The 19049-nt window shown below is 38.9% G+C and overlaps 1 protein-coding gene across 1 annotated transcript in view; it reads right to left on the bottom strand.

Annotated features, from left to right (window-relative positions):
• Window positions 1–4735, bottom strand: part of kita (KIT proto-oncogene, receptor tyrosine kinase a) — a 45398-nt gene extending 40663 nt beyond the window's left edge. Inside the window, exon 1 of the mRNA XM_015345906.2 lies at window positions 4578–4735. Coding sequence (XP_015201392.1) covers window positions 4578–4641 — 64 coding nt within the window. The 5' untranslated portion in view covers window positions 4642–4735. The remainder of the gene's footprint in view (window positions 1–4577) is intronic.
• Window positions 4736–19049: the final 14314 nt, after the last annotated feature.

Here is a 19049-nt window from a genome sequence, read left to right as displayed (position 1 = left end):
ATGTACTATTTTTTTTCAAATGCTCAAAATAAGATCATCGAGATGTTTACTGGGTTTTCCTTCAAGAAGTAACAGACCTCTTATGACAAAAGAACAGTAGTAAGAACATAAGCATTATTCTTATGTTCTTATTGCCTTTACAAAGTACCAACCAGCAGTACTTGGTCATGTCCATCTCACGTGAACTGGACTCAGTATTGCTGTTAGCAAAATATAAATGAGCCCCCACATGGAAAAGCAAAAACGCGCGAGTCTCTTTGGCTCCACCAAATGTTATTCTTTGTACTGAAAATTTGGTAAAAGGCCCCTCAGGTAAAAGTGTGTCTGGAGTAGTTGTGCTGTACTCCAAACAGAAACCACAGGGGGACCTAGACCTTACATTTGCAAGACTTTAGAGAAACTGCATAATCCAAATAACTTTTCATAATTTTGAATGCTCCTTTCAGTGTGTATACGTCTGTATGTTCCATCAAATGGTATATAACGAGTTTAGAGCTTTTGCACATAACCTCATATCATACTGTGAGATCAGTCTTAACTACATTTTTTCTTCATAAGAACTGGTGTTTCTCATTGAAGGTGCCAACCCCTCCTAAAACATCTAAATGAGTACAGTTCACAGGAAGAACAGAAGCTTAAAATAAAAAAAATGTAAAAATTCACATCAAAAGCATGATATTGGTCAACCAGCATAAGCAAAGCTAAGGTTAAACTCTATAGACATTTACTTTTTCTGCTCAAGACATTTTATTTATTAAATTTCCATTCCTATTTTATTAGGTTGAACGGAATAGTCTATATTGGATTGACTAAAGACCCCCTTCCTTCACTTAAATGAAGGACAAGTACATGTCCCCTGTTTGAATAAAATTATTGTATAACACCTTTCCAAAGTATTCAGACCTTTGCACAGCTTTCATATTCTCCTGTTTTCAAGTGGGCTGTCATGGCACTTTAAAGCAGCAAACATTTGTTATACTGTATCTACAACCTACTTCAACACTCAAAGCAAAAACAATACATTGTTCAATGAAAAATGGAAGTCATTACAATTATTATAATAATAATAATAATAATAATAATAATAATTGCTTACACTTATATAGCACTTTTCTGGACACTCCACTCAAAGCGCTTTACAGGTAATGGGGACTCCCCTCCACCACCACTAATGTGCAGCCCCACCTGGATGATGCGACGGCAGCCATAGTGCGCCAGAACGCTCAGAAAAATTAATTTAGGTTCACAAAATTACCTATTAGAAACATAATTAGTAGAGTGGTCTGTGTGCAATAAAGGTGGTTTAGATGGTTTAAATATAAATACAACTACAGTATCTTTGTAAGGTCTCTCGGGAAGATAGTGGATTTCAAGCAACAATTTAACCATGAAGACCAATGGGGTTTCAAAACAAGTCAAGGATAAAGCTGCATAAAGGCGCAGACGAGGAGCAGAATATGAAAACAAAGACCGTTAATGTCTCTTTGAGCATGGTGAAGTCAATCAGTAAGGAGTCGAGGGCAGCCAGACACTCCATAGATCAGCCTGTCCCTCCAAACAGAGCAGCTAGGCAAGGAGGAAACTGGTGAGGGATGCCAAAGGGAGCTCAATGGTGACTTACAGAGTTACAGAGTTCACTCCACAATGAGGCTTGTATGGAACAAAAGAGAACATCTAAAATCTCCTCATGGGCTTTGCAACAAAAGCCTTAAGTGATATGCAATCATTTAGCGAAAGGCTTTGTGATCAGACAAGAAAAAACTGGACCCTTTTGATCTACATGCCAAGTGTTATATCTGACACAAATACAACATCGATTATCACTCAGTCAAACCCACCCCTGTCGCCAAGCATGGTGGCAGCACCATGTTATTCTTCTGCTTCTCATCAAAAGAAGAAAGCTGATGAGAACATAGACAGAGCAAAATACTGGCAAATCTTAGAGAAAAACCTACTCGGATCTAAAACGCAGACAAAAATTACTTTTCCGCAAGATATACTAGAGAACCAAAGCACAAGGCTAAAGCTGCAATTGTGTGGCTTTAAAATAAGAAAGTTAATGTCCTTGACTGCCCCATGAAAACATGTACAAATTATTTCAACATCTGTAAATACTATACACATATGGAAGCTACTGACTGAAGCTGTAAATGAAAGGTCATTGATTTCTTTGTTCTGCAAAATCCTGGATTCAAGTTAATTATGTACTGAATGTTATAAAGACAGACAACAGACAGCCTGACAGGATACTCAGCCTGCACGCAACTGTGAGGGATAAATAGTGGAATAATTTCAAGGCAAACAGATTTATGTTATTTTCACTTTCAAATAATAGATTAATTTCCAAATGTAGAGCAGCACTGTGCTACAGTGGTCAGCATCGCTGCCTCGCAGCACTGGGGTCCTGGGTTCAATTCAGGACCAGAGGTGCGATCTAGAGCGTGCATATCATTCTCCACTTGTTTGTGTGGATTTCCTCCCATAGTCCAAAGACATACTGGTGAGTTAACTGGCTTCTGGGAAGACTGGCCTTGGTGTGAGTGTGTCTGTGTGTGTGTGGCCTGCGATAGACTGGGTGTATCCAGGGTGTATCCTGCCTTGCACCCTTTGCTTGTTGAGATAGGCTCCATCTCCCCCACAACAACGTCCTGGATAAAGCAGTGTAGAAAACAGACTGATGGACAGATTCTAAATGCCTAATTTTAGCTCTAAGGTTTACCCTGCGTACCCTCTAAATCGGAGGGCTAATAAAAAGTCCACAATGAACAATCGTGACCATCGGACTTGCAAGGACAAGACAAAAGACTATATTCAAATCATGTATTGCATGACAATTACATTACAATTTTGTACATGTAAACATGTACAGAGTTGTAAATTCCGCAGACTAGGTTTGTTTTGCTTGCTCCTCCAGTCACACACCTTCCGCCTTTCCTCACCGAGTTTGCAACTGTTTAAAGATCCAAAGAGAAAAAGATTGTGCAGTCAAAAGCACATAAGAACACACTCTTTGTCATTTTTTGATACAAGGGCTGGATGGCTTAACTGCTTTAAAACTACTAATGCAAGATTATAGCCTCGCAAAAAGTCAGATTTGTAGCATTAGGCTGTGGGATAAGACGGTGTTTCTCCAATACAGACTAATTAGATACTTGTTTAAATGGGAAGCCTGTTATTACTGCAGAGAAAAACACTTTGGGGATTTAGCTTGTGAGCGAAAACAGAAGCATACATAAATTCACGCAGTCCTGTCCTCTTCCGTGAAGTCCTTGATGACCAGACTGATACAGCTTGGACACTGAGCTTTAACTGTCTCCACGAATGTAACAACAATCCCTGTCTTCAAGAGAAAAGAAATACGTCTGCTCCTTTACATCAGGCTATGGTATATTCATTTAGATTTGCTCAAATTACCGCTTCACTGTCCAGCCAAAGCGCTCTGACTACTCGTACTACTAGTATCACGTTTCCAAACCGTTTTCCTCAAAGGGGCTACGGTTGCAACTTTAATTTAGCAAAAGCTTTGTTGCTTTTATAATGAACGTACGTTACTATCATACGAGTTGCAAGCGCTGGAAGTTTGTCTTGTGTAAGGCGTGATCCATTCACTGCCGAAATGAAACACTACCTACATCCGTGTCCAGGCAGTTTTTAAAGCACCCTTAAAACAAATACGGCCGCTCCTTGATGCTCCACCTCCACGTTACCTGTCGTACCTAACAACAAAGTCAGTCTGCTCCGAAGCGCCTTTTAATAACATGGTATGTTGTGCAGCAAGCATGCAAATGTACTTTTGTATTGTAACGACAGAAAAGAAGGAATCGATTTCTTCATGTAAAAAGTGGTTAAATAGATCATTTACGAAGAGGAGAATGGAGAACACACAGCATTTTAGTGATATGTAATTTGTTGTACAATAAATGTTTTAAATTATTAACGAATTAAGCTGTTAGTCGAATTCAGCGCCAGCACCCCTGCCGATGCGCTTATCCTGCTACGTAAGCCAGTGGTGTCGTGGAGTACGACATTCATATTACAGGTGCTCTGTTGTAATGTATCTCTTTATAACTTTTTGTAAATATTAAATAAAAGAGCAAAAGTCTAAATACATGTAACATTTTTTCCACAACTAGCAAACAACTGTTACATTAATGAACTGTAGTTTTTTTTCACCGATATCATAAATAATTCACTATATTATATGCATGAAAGAATAATGTAACTTTAGGGGTTAAAACTAATATTTTATAGAGTCCTGTGCTGATAGATGTTATTAATCCAGTTCACATAAATTTAAAATGAGAAAGTGCTTTCCTATGTTAGGTGCAGAGAATCGAAACAATTTAAAGTTAAATTATACACTAACCATTTGAGATACACAAACAAGATTTTGACATCCCCAATTAAAGTAACTTCATCCTCTTAAAAAAAACTTTAGTTTAAGTTTAGTTTAATGTAATTAAACTTAGATTTCTTAAAGTGAAATCCTGCTCCGTTCAAGCATCACTGATAAATCATCAAATTCCTACAACACGCATTAGCGACTTCAGCCTGCTTTCACCGGTGAAGAACCCTACCTTTTTCAAACCATAACAGCATCAAGGTAAACAACGAAACCCAGGTATATCCCATTGTTAACATTCCATTTATCTGTTTGTCCACCTCTCTGCTATAGATCTGCTTTGTCGCCTGAGTTGCGCAGCACTTAACACTACAGCCTGCTTCGTTCCACCTATTCAAGTCTTAAAGGCGCAGAACACTTCCTACCAGCAGCCCTTCAGTCTGTCTCCAAGACACCACCGCAGGAAGGAAGAAAGAAGAAAGTTCCTTTAAACGTAATATGATTGGCTTAATTGGATAATTAAATTGTTTTACAAGACTAAGTTACAGTACTGCAAAAAAATTAAACGAACTTGTAAATATATCAATAAAACATTAACAAAATAAACCTCAGCTGCCAAAGTTTATTTTTAATGCTAAATTCGTGTATTTTAATACACTAGTTTCTTACTGTCACCTCGAAAGCAAACTAGTCAGTTTTTCTGTACCCTGAAACACTGGGCACAACGGAAGTGTCCCACAAGCAGGGATTTTGTTATTCTAGTTGACCTCGTATAAAATACATATTTTATGTGGACTTTGTTTAGTTACAGTGTATAAGTGACACCTCACATAATGATTGGGCTTTGAAGTCAACATTTGCAGATCTCAAGGATATGATATCTTTGCATTGAATCATTCATCTCTAATATCTGCAGTATAATTTTATAATCAGTATGACAATTTTCTGTGGTTTGTAATGCTTTGATCATCTTAAGTAGTGAAATTATTAAAGATGCTTATAGTGTCAGAAAATGAACTTTGTGACCAAATTCCTGTCTTTCAGTTCCTTTTTTTGTTTGTTTTTGACTGGTCTTTCACACCAGAGGTGGTGGCTGCCAAGGTGCTTGACTGGAACAAATATGAAACTGTCTGCAGAGCTCAGTGTCTACCTCGGGGTAAAATGCACTTTAAATATGACAATATTTTGTTAAAAAATAAGTTACCTTCATAGTAGTGGTTGCAAACAACTCCAAGAACTCGGTGCTTCTAAAGCCTCTTTTCACAGTATGTCAAATTCTCAGTGAACACAGTGTCTGCTGATTTGGAATTCACGTTCCTCTTATTTCTGTGCAGATGAATTTTTAATGATGTACAAAATTCTGCCAACAGCTGTAGCAGATATCCTTCTTTAGTACAACTGTATAAAAGGATTTGACATCAGGGCAGACATGATGACATTTGCCCACCAAGTGTCTCTCTGGGGGCTGAGACATAAGCAGGTTTTATGACTTTGAACAGTGATCCAGGAATCTGTGTCCAGGAGCTAATCTGTCTTCTTTTCAACATAAATATGTAAAATACAATTAGTTCCCAAGGGTATAAGCATATGTTGTCAGTTATTTTACACACTTATTAAGAAGATCAAGTGTGATCAATACATGTCGCACACAATTTAAAAAGATAAAAACTATGGTTTTTAACTCTACTATAATTGTACTGTATATATATATAATGTTCTATATAGTCAATTCATTGGCCGTGTATATTTGTTTTGTTTCAGTGGATTGTGGGATTTTGAACTGCTGGGTGGGGGACACTGAGGTCTATTGGTATGTCATTAACTCTGTGGATATTTGTGTTTCTGTGCTGAACAGCTGTGTTTTCATGTGTATGTAGTGGGTTAGGCTCCTTCAAGTTAGTATAGAAAACCAATGTTGTTAGTGAAAATGCAAAGGGTAAAACATCTTTTTTAAGAGAATCAGAATAATAATGAGGATAAAGGTCAGAGTTCTTCAACATTTATTATTTCTTCCTCATAAAATGTGCTTCCATTCACAAAAGCAACAACATTTTATGAAGTAGTTCAAGTAGGAGGCTGCATCAGCATGCGTAGCAACAACAAGGACACAGGCATGCCTACTGACGTTCATGTTTGCATCCATCCATGCAGTATCCCAGTATCTATAGTGTATACAGTAGCTGCCATTGCCAATGGCCAAAGCCAAACATAATATAAATGTCAGGCCTACATTTTAAAAGAAATCTGTTGTATCTTCCATCATAAATTTGCCATTTCACAGTGAGGAATTTTGGAAGTGTTGACCGGTTGTTCTGAGTGGTTTTGGGGATACCCAAGGGGAGACAGATATTCTTCACATACTCCCATGAGATACCATCCTTTTGCCCAAGTTCCTTGTAGTGTTTTGGTGACACATATCTGTCAAGGCTGCAGGGTTTACTTAATATTAGGGTGTATTGAAACAAGTAGTATTCCATGCTGAAAAAATAAGAGAGAAAACACAACATTTTGGCTGTAAAGCCTTCTTCAGGTGTGAGAAAGACAGGGCAGACAGCAAAGATTAAATAGCACGAAGAACAAAAACTGAGAGAGGGGAGGAGGCGGGAGGGATAGAGAGGCAGAAAGGCCACTCAGGAAGTGCAAAGTGTAGAAAGGTGAAGAAAGGTGTGAAGTCAAAACCTGCATGAGAATAGAGAAGATTACACAAAAATAAGTTGGTCATTGAGAGAAGGGGGAAGGTGTGAACCTAGTTTCAGGTTGAGTTTTGTTTCTGTTGTCTTTCTTCTATGAGAATTGAGAAACCCTTCTTTGAGAACAGAGACAGTGAGATCAGTGTGATCATGGCCGTCTGAAGTGAAATGAGAAACTATGGGCTTGGAGAAATCTTTAATCTTCACAGCCTGAACATGTTCGCTGAAGCGGTCTCCTACTTTCCGGTTTCTCCAACATAGATAGCTGGGCATTTTTTGCAGGACATACAGTAAGTGAGGTTGCTGGAGGAACAGGATGTTGTCTGGGTGATTCGGAATTGACCTGAGGGGCCCTGAATGAACGTGTGTATTTGCCGGTGATGTAGCAAGTTCTATTACTGGGGAAGGTGCCGAAGGTGCGCTCAAGGGAGCTGAGAACCAGATGTTTACGTAGATTGGGTGGTCGGCGGTGTCACGGTCATCATCCCTCCTCTGGAGGGCGCTCCGACCTTTTAGTATTAGTTCCATGATTGCGTGCTCCTGTCTCCTGTTTTATCCGTCACTATAAAAGTCATGTGCCTCCTAAATTCTAGGTTCAGTACTGGAAGAGGAATGTCTGAAGGCCCGACTATCCACCATGCTCAGGAGAAGCCCGAGGGCAAGGCCTTTTCCCCAGGCGTCCTGACCATCTGAGTCTGGGTCTCGGAGCGCCTTGCTTCGTTATGGTTTTATTTTCCATGTTCCTGGATTCCTTTTTTCCTGTCTTCATCTTGGATTGATCTCCCAGCTGCCTGGACTGTATTTCCCTTTTGGACTCCCAATGGACTTGTTCAGAACCACCCCCTGTCAGTCCTCCCATCCATTCTTCTCTGAGTCTTCCCCATTGCTCTTTTCCAGTCACTTCCAGATTATACCGTCTGCACAGGGTTCTAAATACGCACTACACGGGAGTCAAGACCGGCTCCCGTGACAGGCCGTATGAGATGATTGGGCGGTCAGAAAAAAGGGTATCGATGAAGGGATAACCCTGTAAAATGGAGTAGTTGTTAATAATGGTCCTGGGGATAGAAAGTGTGTTAGAGTGGTAAGGAAGCACCAGTGGAATGCGGTTGTGAGACCAGAAGTGGTGCATTGATTGCAACATGTGGAATCTCACAGTGGTGTGGGGGATTTCATCCTGAATTTGGCTGCGATGTGTTAATGTGTTCAGTCATGTTGTTTTATCATTATGGAGGCAGAGTCTAGAGGCATCTGTGAATGACATAGTCTACACAAGACCCAAATAATTTCGTAGCATTAAAAAACAGGATCTGATACACAAGACAAAACCAGCTAAAGTACACACTCAGAAGTCAAAGACTCATGATGTTTTTGTTAATAAGGCTGCAAAAACTTGCCACGCAGAAAAAAGCTTAAGAAATGAGAGGGAACATTTCTTTTCCATTTTTCTGCCAGTGGAGTGATGATCCAATAGGCTCCTCTTGCCTCTTCCCCCAGACTCGTCCACTGCTCACATGTCTCTGTGGGGGAACTTGCCTCCTGTACTTGTTAATAATCTCTTTGATGCCTGTCCTCCTGTCTTGAAGCACTTCAGGAAACTATACCAAGGAACTATTCCTGTTTTTAGTTGACATAGACATTGTTAGATAATGTATCTTTACATTATATGTATATATTTGTTCATTGTATCCATACACAATTTCTTTAATGAGCAACATACAACAAAAATACAAATAAAGATCAAAATTTTAGTTCATAACACCAAACAACAGAGTGAGACAAAAATCTCAGAGAACAGTAAGAAAATGTCTAACGTCTTTGATTGCAAAGAAATTCAGACAACTTCACAGTCAATCATTTTTAACGTTTTGCAGGCTTTGGATGATTTAAGGTCTCCAGTGATTTCAGGGCTGAAGGGGAGCAGCTGTAGCTTTCCTTGGTCTCCTCTTGGCACCTTCTGGTCTGCGGTCAAGTGCCCCTGCCCTCCTTCCACAGCCCTCCCGGGTGTTAATTGTCTCAGGAAAGCCCACAGTGCATTTGAGGGCACTTATTTTCTTACCACATGTTAAGTACAGGTTACATTTGAGAACCTTATGATTACTTGTTGCTTAACACTTCAGTAAACACAGTCTGACACAGTGATCATTAACCTGCTGAGTGAGTTAATATGCAATTTTATGCCTTGTTCTTTCTCTTCCATGTCCCCAGGTTCCCTGTTTGATATCTAATGTATAGAAGCTCCAAGAGCTGTTTCATCTGTCATCTGTGGTTTATGGGGATATGACTATTAATCAGCTACCACTGTTTCACAAATGGCAGCACCATTTAAAGAGATTTTTAATACTTCATAAGTAATGACTGCCAATTAATATGAATATATCCCACAATTCATAGCCTCTAAACACAATTACTCAAAATATTGAGATTTATTATATCACACTTGAATATAAAGTTTGTTTTAAATCCCAGCACATCATTTAAAACACATATTGTTTTAAGTGTGGGTTATACAACTGTAAAACACATTTTGTTTTAGATCTGTATTCTACTTTAGCGTAACTTTCATTTAAGGCTAAATGTTAAATAATGATATTAAATCATTTCAATTTTTCAGAAATTACCAGCTAAAAGAGAACGCCTAGGGCTTTTTTCAAAATAAAATTAACATTCAAACCACAGTGCCCACACAAAGATTCGATTGTGCTGTTTTACACCAGCTTTTCGTAGTCCAGCACATGGCTTGAGGGTACTACCAAACTGTATTTTTGTACTGGGTTGTTGTCTCTGTCTTTGCCTTTCACATGACAAGAGTCCAATATATTCCACAAATTTAAGCTTATAAAGAGTTTCTATTGTCTTAAACCTATCACGTGACTCCTGTAGTCTTTGGCTATTTTTGTAGGGCACAAGTTGTGGTGTAACTAAAACCTCACAACCACACCCGAAAGCAGACAGGCTGAGAAGAACCCCACAGCCTTCATTTCTGCACCAGCATCTGTCCAGAAAGATGGAGAGATATGAGGAAGATTACTATTCATTTTCTTCTATTCGTTTTGAGGAAAAAAAGAAACATGAAATTACATATGCTTTAAATGAAAAAGAAAAGGAAAAGTTGAAGGTCACTACATTTCACAAAATAGCATTTTTAATTCTTAGGAATAATGACAGTTTTAAATGAAAAGAGGTCATTTGGCCAAGCTAGTTTGGTTGCTAGTAGCTAATTAATCTGAGAACATCATCTATACATTTTCTAAAAGAAGCCAGGGTATCCAATTCAATAGAATATAATTTTGAATTGTTTGTCTTTTTCATGGATGGATGCTTCAGTGAGAAAACACCTTGATTTGCTAAATAGTAACCCTTTTGGTTATTTAAGAAAACACCAGTTTTATTCTAGAGTACCATGGTAAGAAATTGTAATTCCCACAATTATATTGGGGTTTTAAAAATCTTAGCAATTTTCTAAGCCATAGGTACTTCCCCTGTACTGAGTGACTGGTGATTGTTCTGCTAACAGTCTTTGGTACAAGTGAGTTTGCAAAGGATCCTTTCTTGTGTGAAGGATTCAAAACACTGCTGCACCTGTATTACAATGAGGTCACCACAGACCGTGTCACTCCTCCTAAAACATGTCAGTTTTCACTTCTTAAAATAAAGACTGTAATACGCTGCACACAAAATACTTAAGAGAAAAGAAAATGCTTTTTTAATCAGGTATCCACCCTGTTTGCTAAAATGAAGATATAAGTAGAAGTTAAAACTCTCGTGTGATCACTTTGTTTTGTTAGGGATTAAATGGACACTGTTCAAACATTTACTTGTAATAGTTGACAAGCAGAACATTTCAACACCAACACCCTTAATTAAGACAGGCTGACGCATATGAAATACTGGAGTCTTAGAGAGGAGATGGTTAGTTTATACATGCTTCCAATGGTATTGTTCACATAAGAGGATAACAAATGTAAGTAGAACTTTCCAGATTTCCAAACTGCTCCTCTGTCTAGGTTTTAGCATGTTGATATTGAAGCCAGACCATGTACAGTGTTGAGGGTGCTGTGTTATTTCCTACTTTGCCATGTATTAGAGCCCAGCTGCAGCCATGAAAATCATAAAGCCTTAGATTTCTGTAACTTGTTTTTGAGAGATTTTATCATTCAGCAGTGTGATGCTGCTTTCAACATTTCTTTTTTTGTCTCTGATTTCAGTAGTTATAACTCCCTTGCATTTAAACTAAAGTATTAACCTCCCACTCTCAACTATAAATAGCAGTCGCCCAGGTCCCTGCTAAAAGAATATGCAGATTCTTTATGTCTGGTCCAAGGATACAAAGTTCTTGATACAAAATAAAATCACTTTATTGGCCGTATACAATTTCTTGTATTAGGAATTTGTCTTTTCACATATCCCAACTTGCTCTCCATTAAACACACAGACAGGGAGAGAAACTTGGGGTCAGAGCGCAGGGTCAGCCATTGTACAGCGCCCCTGGAGCAGGTGGGGTTAAGGGCCTTGCTCAGGGGCCCAACAGAGTAGGATTCCTCTGCCAGCTGTAGGATATGAACCAGCAACCTTCCAGTTACAGGCACAGATCCTTAGCCACAGAACCACCACACCACCCCTGATATATTCTTTTTGTAAAAAAATAATTTGATTAATATTGTGAATAGGGGGCAGTTATTACTTTATCTAAAAACATTCGACATAAAAGATAAAAACAGTACTTCAGAGAAATCATAATAAAAGTCATCTCTGTATATAAAGCATGCATGAATCACTCCTTTAGATACATTTGTCAACAGACGTTTTGGGAGGATGCCAGTATGACAGGAGTTGAAGGGGAAACAAAATATAAAGACTGCACCAGAAACATTAAAAGAAAATGACATGCCCTGGGGGATCTCAAGTTAGACTATCATAAGACCATTGACACGTTTCTCATGTTGAGAATAAGTTACTGTACATTGTTCTTCCTGTAAGTACTGTTTATTTGAACAACATTTGTTATCATTCCAACACAAACAATCAACTTTCATTAAACTCTCCAGTGATTTTCAGAATGTTCTTTCCACATTTCTCCTGGGTTTCACCTTGCCCATCTCTTTCTGCACATTTCACCTACCTCTTCCTGTTCTTACAGCATGCTTCATTTTGATGATCTTCCCTGGCCAACAGTTTTGCTCAGATCCTCTCCCTCTCTATAACGCAGACCTTAAGAAGCTCAGGCAATGCTTTTTACTTGTTAAGTTTCAGAACAACCTGTACTTATTTCCCTATAGCACACATCTTATTACAGCTCCCTGTGCTTTCTTTCCAGTTATCTCCAGTTATCTCAACAATACAAAGTTTTTACAATGTGTCAATGCAACCACTCATCCTTCTTGATTATGCAGTCACTACTTTTGCTCAGGCCCCAAACCTTTGATTATGCAGGGTAGGCCCTGAAGCTGCCCAAAGACAGGCATTAGACATCTCTGATTTATTGCATAACTCACTTACATTATATTTACTTTATACTTTATATTACTTTTATTGTACTTTTCATAGTCACTTAATACAGAACTTAGTGATATTTTATATCGACGATGCTTATAGCCATAAGCCATTTCTCCCTGCACCTCACAGCTGGCAACTCACTGAAGCCTAGCAGGTGTGAGCCTGGCTAGTACTTGGATGTGAGACCACCAGGAAAAAACTAAGGTTGCCATTGGAAGAGGTGTTAGTGAGGCCAGTGGGGGGCGCTCACCCTGTGGTCTGTGTAGGTCCTCATCCCCCAGTATTGTGATGGGATTATTTTTATTATTATTAACCACTTGTTAAACTATAAGAGTGGCCTGACCAATGCACTTAAATATATTTTTTCATAGAACAAAACAGTTGAAAGCCTTGCTGTCATGTTAAAATTGTGAATTTAAAATTTTAATTGTAAAATAATCATTCGAAACTCCCAACTTGTGAGTGATTTCTCCAGAATACCTTATCTCACAAGCACACATCTGGCTCACTGCTCACCCCTATGGCTTGCGATTCTCTACAAGAAAATCAAATCAGTTTGATTTTGTCGTAGCGAGTTGCAGAGAGTCATAGAGGTTGTTGAGAGCACTATGACTGAGTTGTGGGGGTGTCACACTACACAACTGATGGTAACAGATGCATGCTATGACTGAAAATCCTAGGAAAAGTAATCCTAGTGTGACGCCGGCATTACTATATCTACAGTACACACAAGCAAGGCATTTCAGAGGCGTAACATCCTAATCACCCTCAAAACCCCCAGACATCTACTTAGTATTAAATCTTAATGCCTACAGAGGCCAAATAAGAGATAAGCTACTTTTCTAAATAAATGCATTACAACCTGCAGAAAAATCTCTCTCTCTTCACCCCACATACTACAAAATAAATGGGAGCCTATCTCCCCATTCTAAAAATGCACCCTGAGCAGGGAAATGTCTCTAATTAAATTATATTTTACCCAGGGGATCAACGTTCCCTAAAAACACAGAATAGCAAGCTCTCTCTAGCACGGTTCAAATACTTAGCTCTTTGTTTGGATGATCATGAAGTAGGGGGCTCTCGCCTGGTGCAGGCTTCAAGTTCCAACTTGTCCAGACTCCTCTCTTTTTTATCTGTCCTTTCTCCCTCTTTCTGTTCTCTATTCTGTGTTCTTAAAGTGATCTTATATGGTGTGTTTCTTTAGTGCCAGGGGTCACAAACTTTATCTAAACTCTAAGAGACACTACCTAGTCACCTTGAACTGTAACTGCCGCTAGTGCCAGCATCTGTAGCAAGAGAGAAAGAGTAAGCAAACTAGTGATGGCAACTAAACCACGATAACAGGGGAGCCAGGAGAGTAACAATCTCAAAGAGATTGGAGATCATCGAAGGAAATCTGACAGGACAAAGAGATATGAGACAAGTCTCAACGCAAAATCTGAATACAGCAGTGAAAGAATCCTGATAAGGGACTAGAGTGTGAGCAACACTCCTGCAGGTGATTGTGGAGGAGAACTCTGATTGGGGTGGGAAATGGAGAGATCCTGTTCCAGAGGGAGTTAGGTTTAGTTGTGGAGCCTTAATCCACTGCCTGGGCATGGGTGCAAGGTGCACCAGAAGCTGTGTGTGGGGTGAAACAGTGGGGGCTGTGCACAGGAGAAGGTGATCCGGCAGCTACGAGGGCACAGCCTAGGGTGTGAGATCAAGATACCAGAGAGGTTCTATAAGGACTTAGGGAAAGTGCATTGTGTCTCAGCACAAGTAGGATGTGCTGAAAAGAGACTTGGGTGTTGTTAATGAGAGAGACATCAGATTCTGTAGGTTTCTACAGAATGTGAAACCCAGACTGACGTCGTGAGGACATTAATGGCTGGAGGAGGACTTTGGAAGTCCTGGGGCTATCTGAAGGGAAGAGCCCGAAGTTCTTGTGTGGGTGTAATGGGAAATGAACAGGAGACTCCAAGCGTGTGTGTCACCTGGGAGAAGGAGGCTCCACGAGTTTTAGGTAGCTAAGGAGTGTCATCAGGGCTGGAGGTGAAGCTCGAGCCCAGGAATCCACAGGAGAAGGGCTCAACAAGGTAAGGGACAGCAACATGAGCGAGCTGGAGACTTTTGGCCTGGGAGTCCAGGAGCTGAGGGCCCAGAGGTCTCTGAGTATGTACGCCACATTTCCTGGTGCCACGATGAGGGAGCCAACACATCACCACTCTCGGAGGAGATTGCGTGTCAAGGAGTAGAAAAGTGTGTAAAAGTTCCCCAACAGGTTGTGAGGGGCATGTCCAGAGTGATGGACATGCCTGTTCCTACCCAAGGCAGCAGCCAGTAATAGGTTATAGAAACAAATTCTAAAATAAACAAATGTTCCAAACACATTACATGAATCATTCAATCTAAAGATCTGATAGTAAAATGGGATAGCATTTCTCCTTAGGAAAACTTTTTGATTTTGTGACATGTTCAGAACAGAGAGAATTGACTATTCCCAATGTCCCTAAATTACCTGCACAAAATCAATTACTTTTTATCTTGAATTTTTTTTTGTTTTCCATGACAAAATTAAAACAATAAATGACAATATTAAAACTTTGCAGTACTGATATATTTGAACCTCTAGCTTGTCAAACGTGCACATTTACAGTCAGCAATCTGAGCATAAGTCATTTTGAACTAGGATCTGTGAAATGTGATCTTCATCATTCAAAACTAAAGGCAGCCTACAACCAGCAATCATCATGGGAAACACAACAACAGAAGTCTCCCACACCACAGAGAGGGAAATAAATTGCAACATTTAAAAAAAGCTTGATGTGTTGTTTATAATCAAACTTTTCTTAAACACTGTTCGTTGGTCAAAAAATGTTTCTAGACTGTGAATTATTTTTAAAAATGTACCCACACAGAAAAGCGCAGTAAGGCATAGTCTGTTCCGGTTTTCAATCTATAAGATAGAGCTAAACTAGTACAATCAAATGTCTACTGGAGACCTTAGATTTTAAACTTGCACCTAAATTTAACATATATCTATATGTAGGTGTTCCTGCAATGGAGCAGCCCACCCGGTTGGCCAGGGCAGAGTCACTTGCTCTCTGCTAGGGTTAATGCTGCAGTGTAAGGATTCTGTCTATCATAGAGCCTCTTGGGTCTAAATGTACTTCCCTTTATTTACCTCTGCTGTCCTGTGGTTGGTGTTTTCCTAATGCTTCTAAAGTCAGCAGGGGTGACTCTGTTAATGCCTTTCAGTATTTTGAATACTTGAATCATCCCCCTTGTAGTTTTCTCTGTTCAAGTCTAAAAAGATTCAGCTGTTTTAGCCAGTGAAGAAGATTCCTTAAACCTAGGGATGTGTCTGGTTGCTCTTCTATGGACTAATTCCAAATATGTTTTTAGTAACATTGTGACCTAAATTGTACACAGTATTCTAAATGAGGTCTTTTAAAAACACTGCACAGCTTTAACATACGTGTCCTTGCTTTTAATTCTGTTTTTAGCTTTACATCTTACATTTTACTTACTTTTGACTACTGCCCCACAATGTCTAGAAAACATAAACGATCTGTCAACATACACTCCTTCATCTTTTTCACAAGTAGTCTATTCAGGCTTGTCATTTCAAACTTTATAACTACAGTTTATGATTTTACTACTTTCACGATACTCCCTGCACTTATTTGCATTGAAAGTCATCTGACAGGTGTTTGCACAGTCTTATATAAAAAGTATCTATTTTTATTCGATTTTTCCTTATTGATTTTTCTTTATCAAAATCTTTTTTTATTTTTATATTTTGGCTTTTTTAACATGCAGTTTGTACTTGTACTAGTTTGTACATGCAGTTTGTTCAACTGTCTTTTGATTTTTTTATATCTGAGTTGTATGTATATTATGTAAACTTTTAATCTGTAAAGGTAATACAGAAAACACGAGACACCAATGTTAAAAATATAATACAAAAGCACTGTTTAAAAATTATATAATAGCTGACAATGAAACAAATCCAGTAAACAGAGTCCTCATGTTCTACATTGTCATTGCAAAAATACACAACTCCCCAAAAGTAAATATTTAAACCAGTATTTCAAAAAATGATATTTACAGTTTTGAACTTTAATTGTATCATGAGAAAGTAAACTGGCTGAGAAGGAACCCTTTCAGCAGTTAAGCATGGATACACATGGAGAATTGCACTGCTCCAAAATCCAACCTGTTAGTTAATTCATTTTGACAGCCTCATGGTCTTGTTTGCTAACGGAACAGTTAACAAGCCAAACAGGATGGGACATGGAAAAGATTAGCTCTATTCTTCCCCCAGTTTCCTTCAGATACTGAATAGCTACTAAGCACAATGAGGAAATTATAAAAATAAAAAATATATACTGACTTTTTTCCATTTCTGCTTCAACATTCTGTGACTTTTATTGTCTCAGGATGACGGCTTTTTCTACATGCAAAGGCATTAATTAGGCCAGATTAAGGCATTACTTCTGACTCAACAATTAAAAAATGAAGTGAAAATGGGCAGTATACTGGCCCAGTGGTCAGCATTGCTGCCTCTCAGAGCTGTGGCCCTGGAGTGATGTCTGCATGGTGTCTGTATGTGCTCCCCATATTTCTATGGGTTTCATCCAGGTGCTCTAATTTCCTCCCACAGTCCAAAAACATGCTGGTAGTTCAATCAGCCTGTGGGAAAATTGGCCCTGGTTTGAGTGTGTGTGTCTGTGTGTGCCTTGTGATGGACTGGTGTCCCGTCCAGGGTGTATCCTTTGCTTGCCAGAATAGGCTCCGGCTCCCTCAGAACCCTGAATTGGAAGTGGTTAGAAGATGAATGGACAGATCAATTGAAAATTAACTATATTACCTCTAGTCCACAGTGAACACAACGCCTCACTTGTGTTGTCTAGGACAAAAGATCAAGTGTGGTGGAATACGAGCTGTAAAATACTCCTAATAAAAAGGTAATATAATTTGTGCTTGTTTGTGTTATATAATGTCTATTTGAATGTAAGAGTATAATAAAGATGAAAAATGAGTGGAGGCTGTTTGGTCTGTGCCCGGTAGCATTTTCTGTAATTGATTCTATTAATAATACAATAGTACAAACCAGGAGAAAAAAAACTAGTTAAACAAGTACAGTAAACTGGCCCAATAAATATTCTTGATGGCTGCTACAAATCAAATGGGTTTAAACCTGAATGAGTTGGTATTGAAGTGTGTTCTGGATTCTGTAAGATGAAATACCTTCTGCTTCAGATCCTAAATATATTCCCTCTTAAACATTACGAAAAGCTAGCAAAAAGCAAAATGTTTTTTGGACACAAAGATTTATATATATCACACCCATAAACTATGTGTAAAGAAGGCTCCACAGCTGAAACGTTGTGTTTTCTTTCTTCTCTTTTCAGCAGGAATAAACCTATTACTTGTTCCTTTGCAGCCTACACATGCTGGCAGCTGTCCACCTGAATTACTGAATAAGGGCCAGGACTATATTTACGTTGTTTCTTCATTGATGTTATACATTGTTAGGTGAGTTAGAAAACTTTTTTTTTCAGTCAGGAAATACAATGAGATATATGTCTGCATGCCATCACATGCAGCTTTGTTTTTCTTTTGCCTGTAGGGACCAAACTTACCACCTTATCTCAGAGACATCTTGATGCAAAGAGCTGTTTAGGCTTCTAGGACTGCTCTTATCTGCAAGGAGTTAGAAGCAACATAAGTAACACAGTTCCCCCACATGTTCTGCAAAATAGTTTACACTTGCATCCTCGGGTTTGTGAGGACCTGATGTGCAAAATGTGATTTTATGCCAATAATGTTATTTTCACACCAGCTGAATTTTTTCAGCTTTTTTAGTCATATGAACCACTGGTATGAACACTGGTAGCATGATTAAATGTTAGCAAACCCAATACGAGAAACTGAAAACTTTTTAGAAAGTAAACAGGAAATATTTCCTTATAATGGCACAATTGTCCTTTGATTATTTAGTGTAAATGACATATTTTGCGCATTATGGATGGCATATAGCACAGCATTGTGTTTGTGACAGAGTCCCACAGACGGGCTGGGAAAAACCACTGCAAACCAGAAAGTTGCCTGTACTAATGCTGGGCTAGTCATTCATTGTAACATGGCTGTTTCCTCTCATTTTATTCACCTCCAGCGACAAGGTCCCTGTTCTCCCATTTCAGAAATTGTACTCTGTGCACAAGCATACATCCGCCACAGTAAAACTGTCATTATCACCTCACTGGGGCTGCTGACATGAGGTTTACATTCCAGTTACCATTCTGTTTATATTTTTACACATTTAGAACACTTCAGCATTAAGAAGTGATGTTATAAAAATGTGTTAAAAATGTGCTGTGGATTTCCAACAGAAGACACAGATCACAAGAAGTTGCTACAATAAGATATTTACCAGACCACGTTAAAATTATAGTGATATTTATTTTGAATATTGAGAAGCACAGCATCAGACAGAGAGGTGTTGCTTCCTTTCTACACAAACCCATACCATT

This window comes from Lepisosteus oculatus, chromosome 1 (assembly GCF_040954835.1).
Source record: "Lepisosteus oculatus isolate fLepOcu1 chromosome 1, fLepOcu1.hap2, whole genome shotgun sequence".
Classification (NCBI taxonomy): domain Eukaryota; kingdom Metazoa; phylum Chordata; class Actinopteri; order Semionotiformes; family Lepisosteidae; genus Lepisosteus; species Lepisosteus oculatus.
The sequence above is the reverse complement of the archived record's forward strand: the minus strand, read 5'-3'. Positions and strand labels throughout refer to the sequence as shown.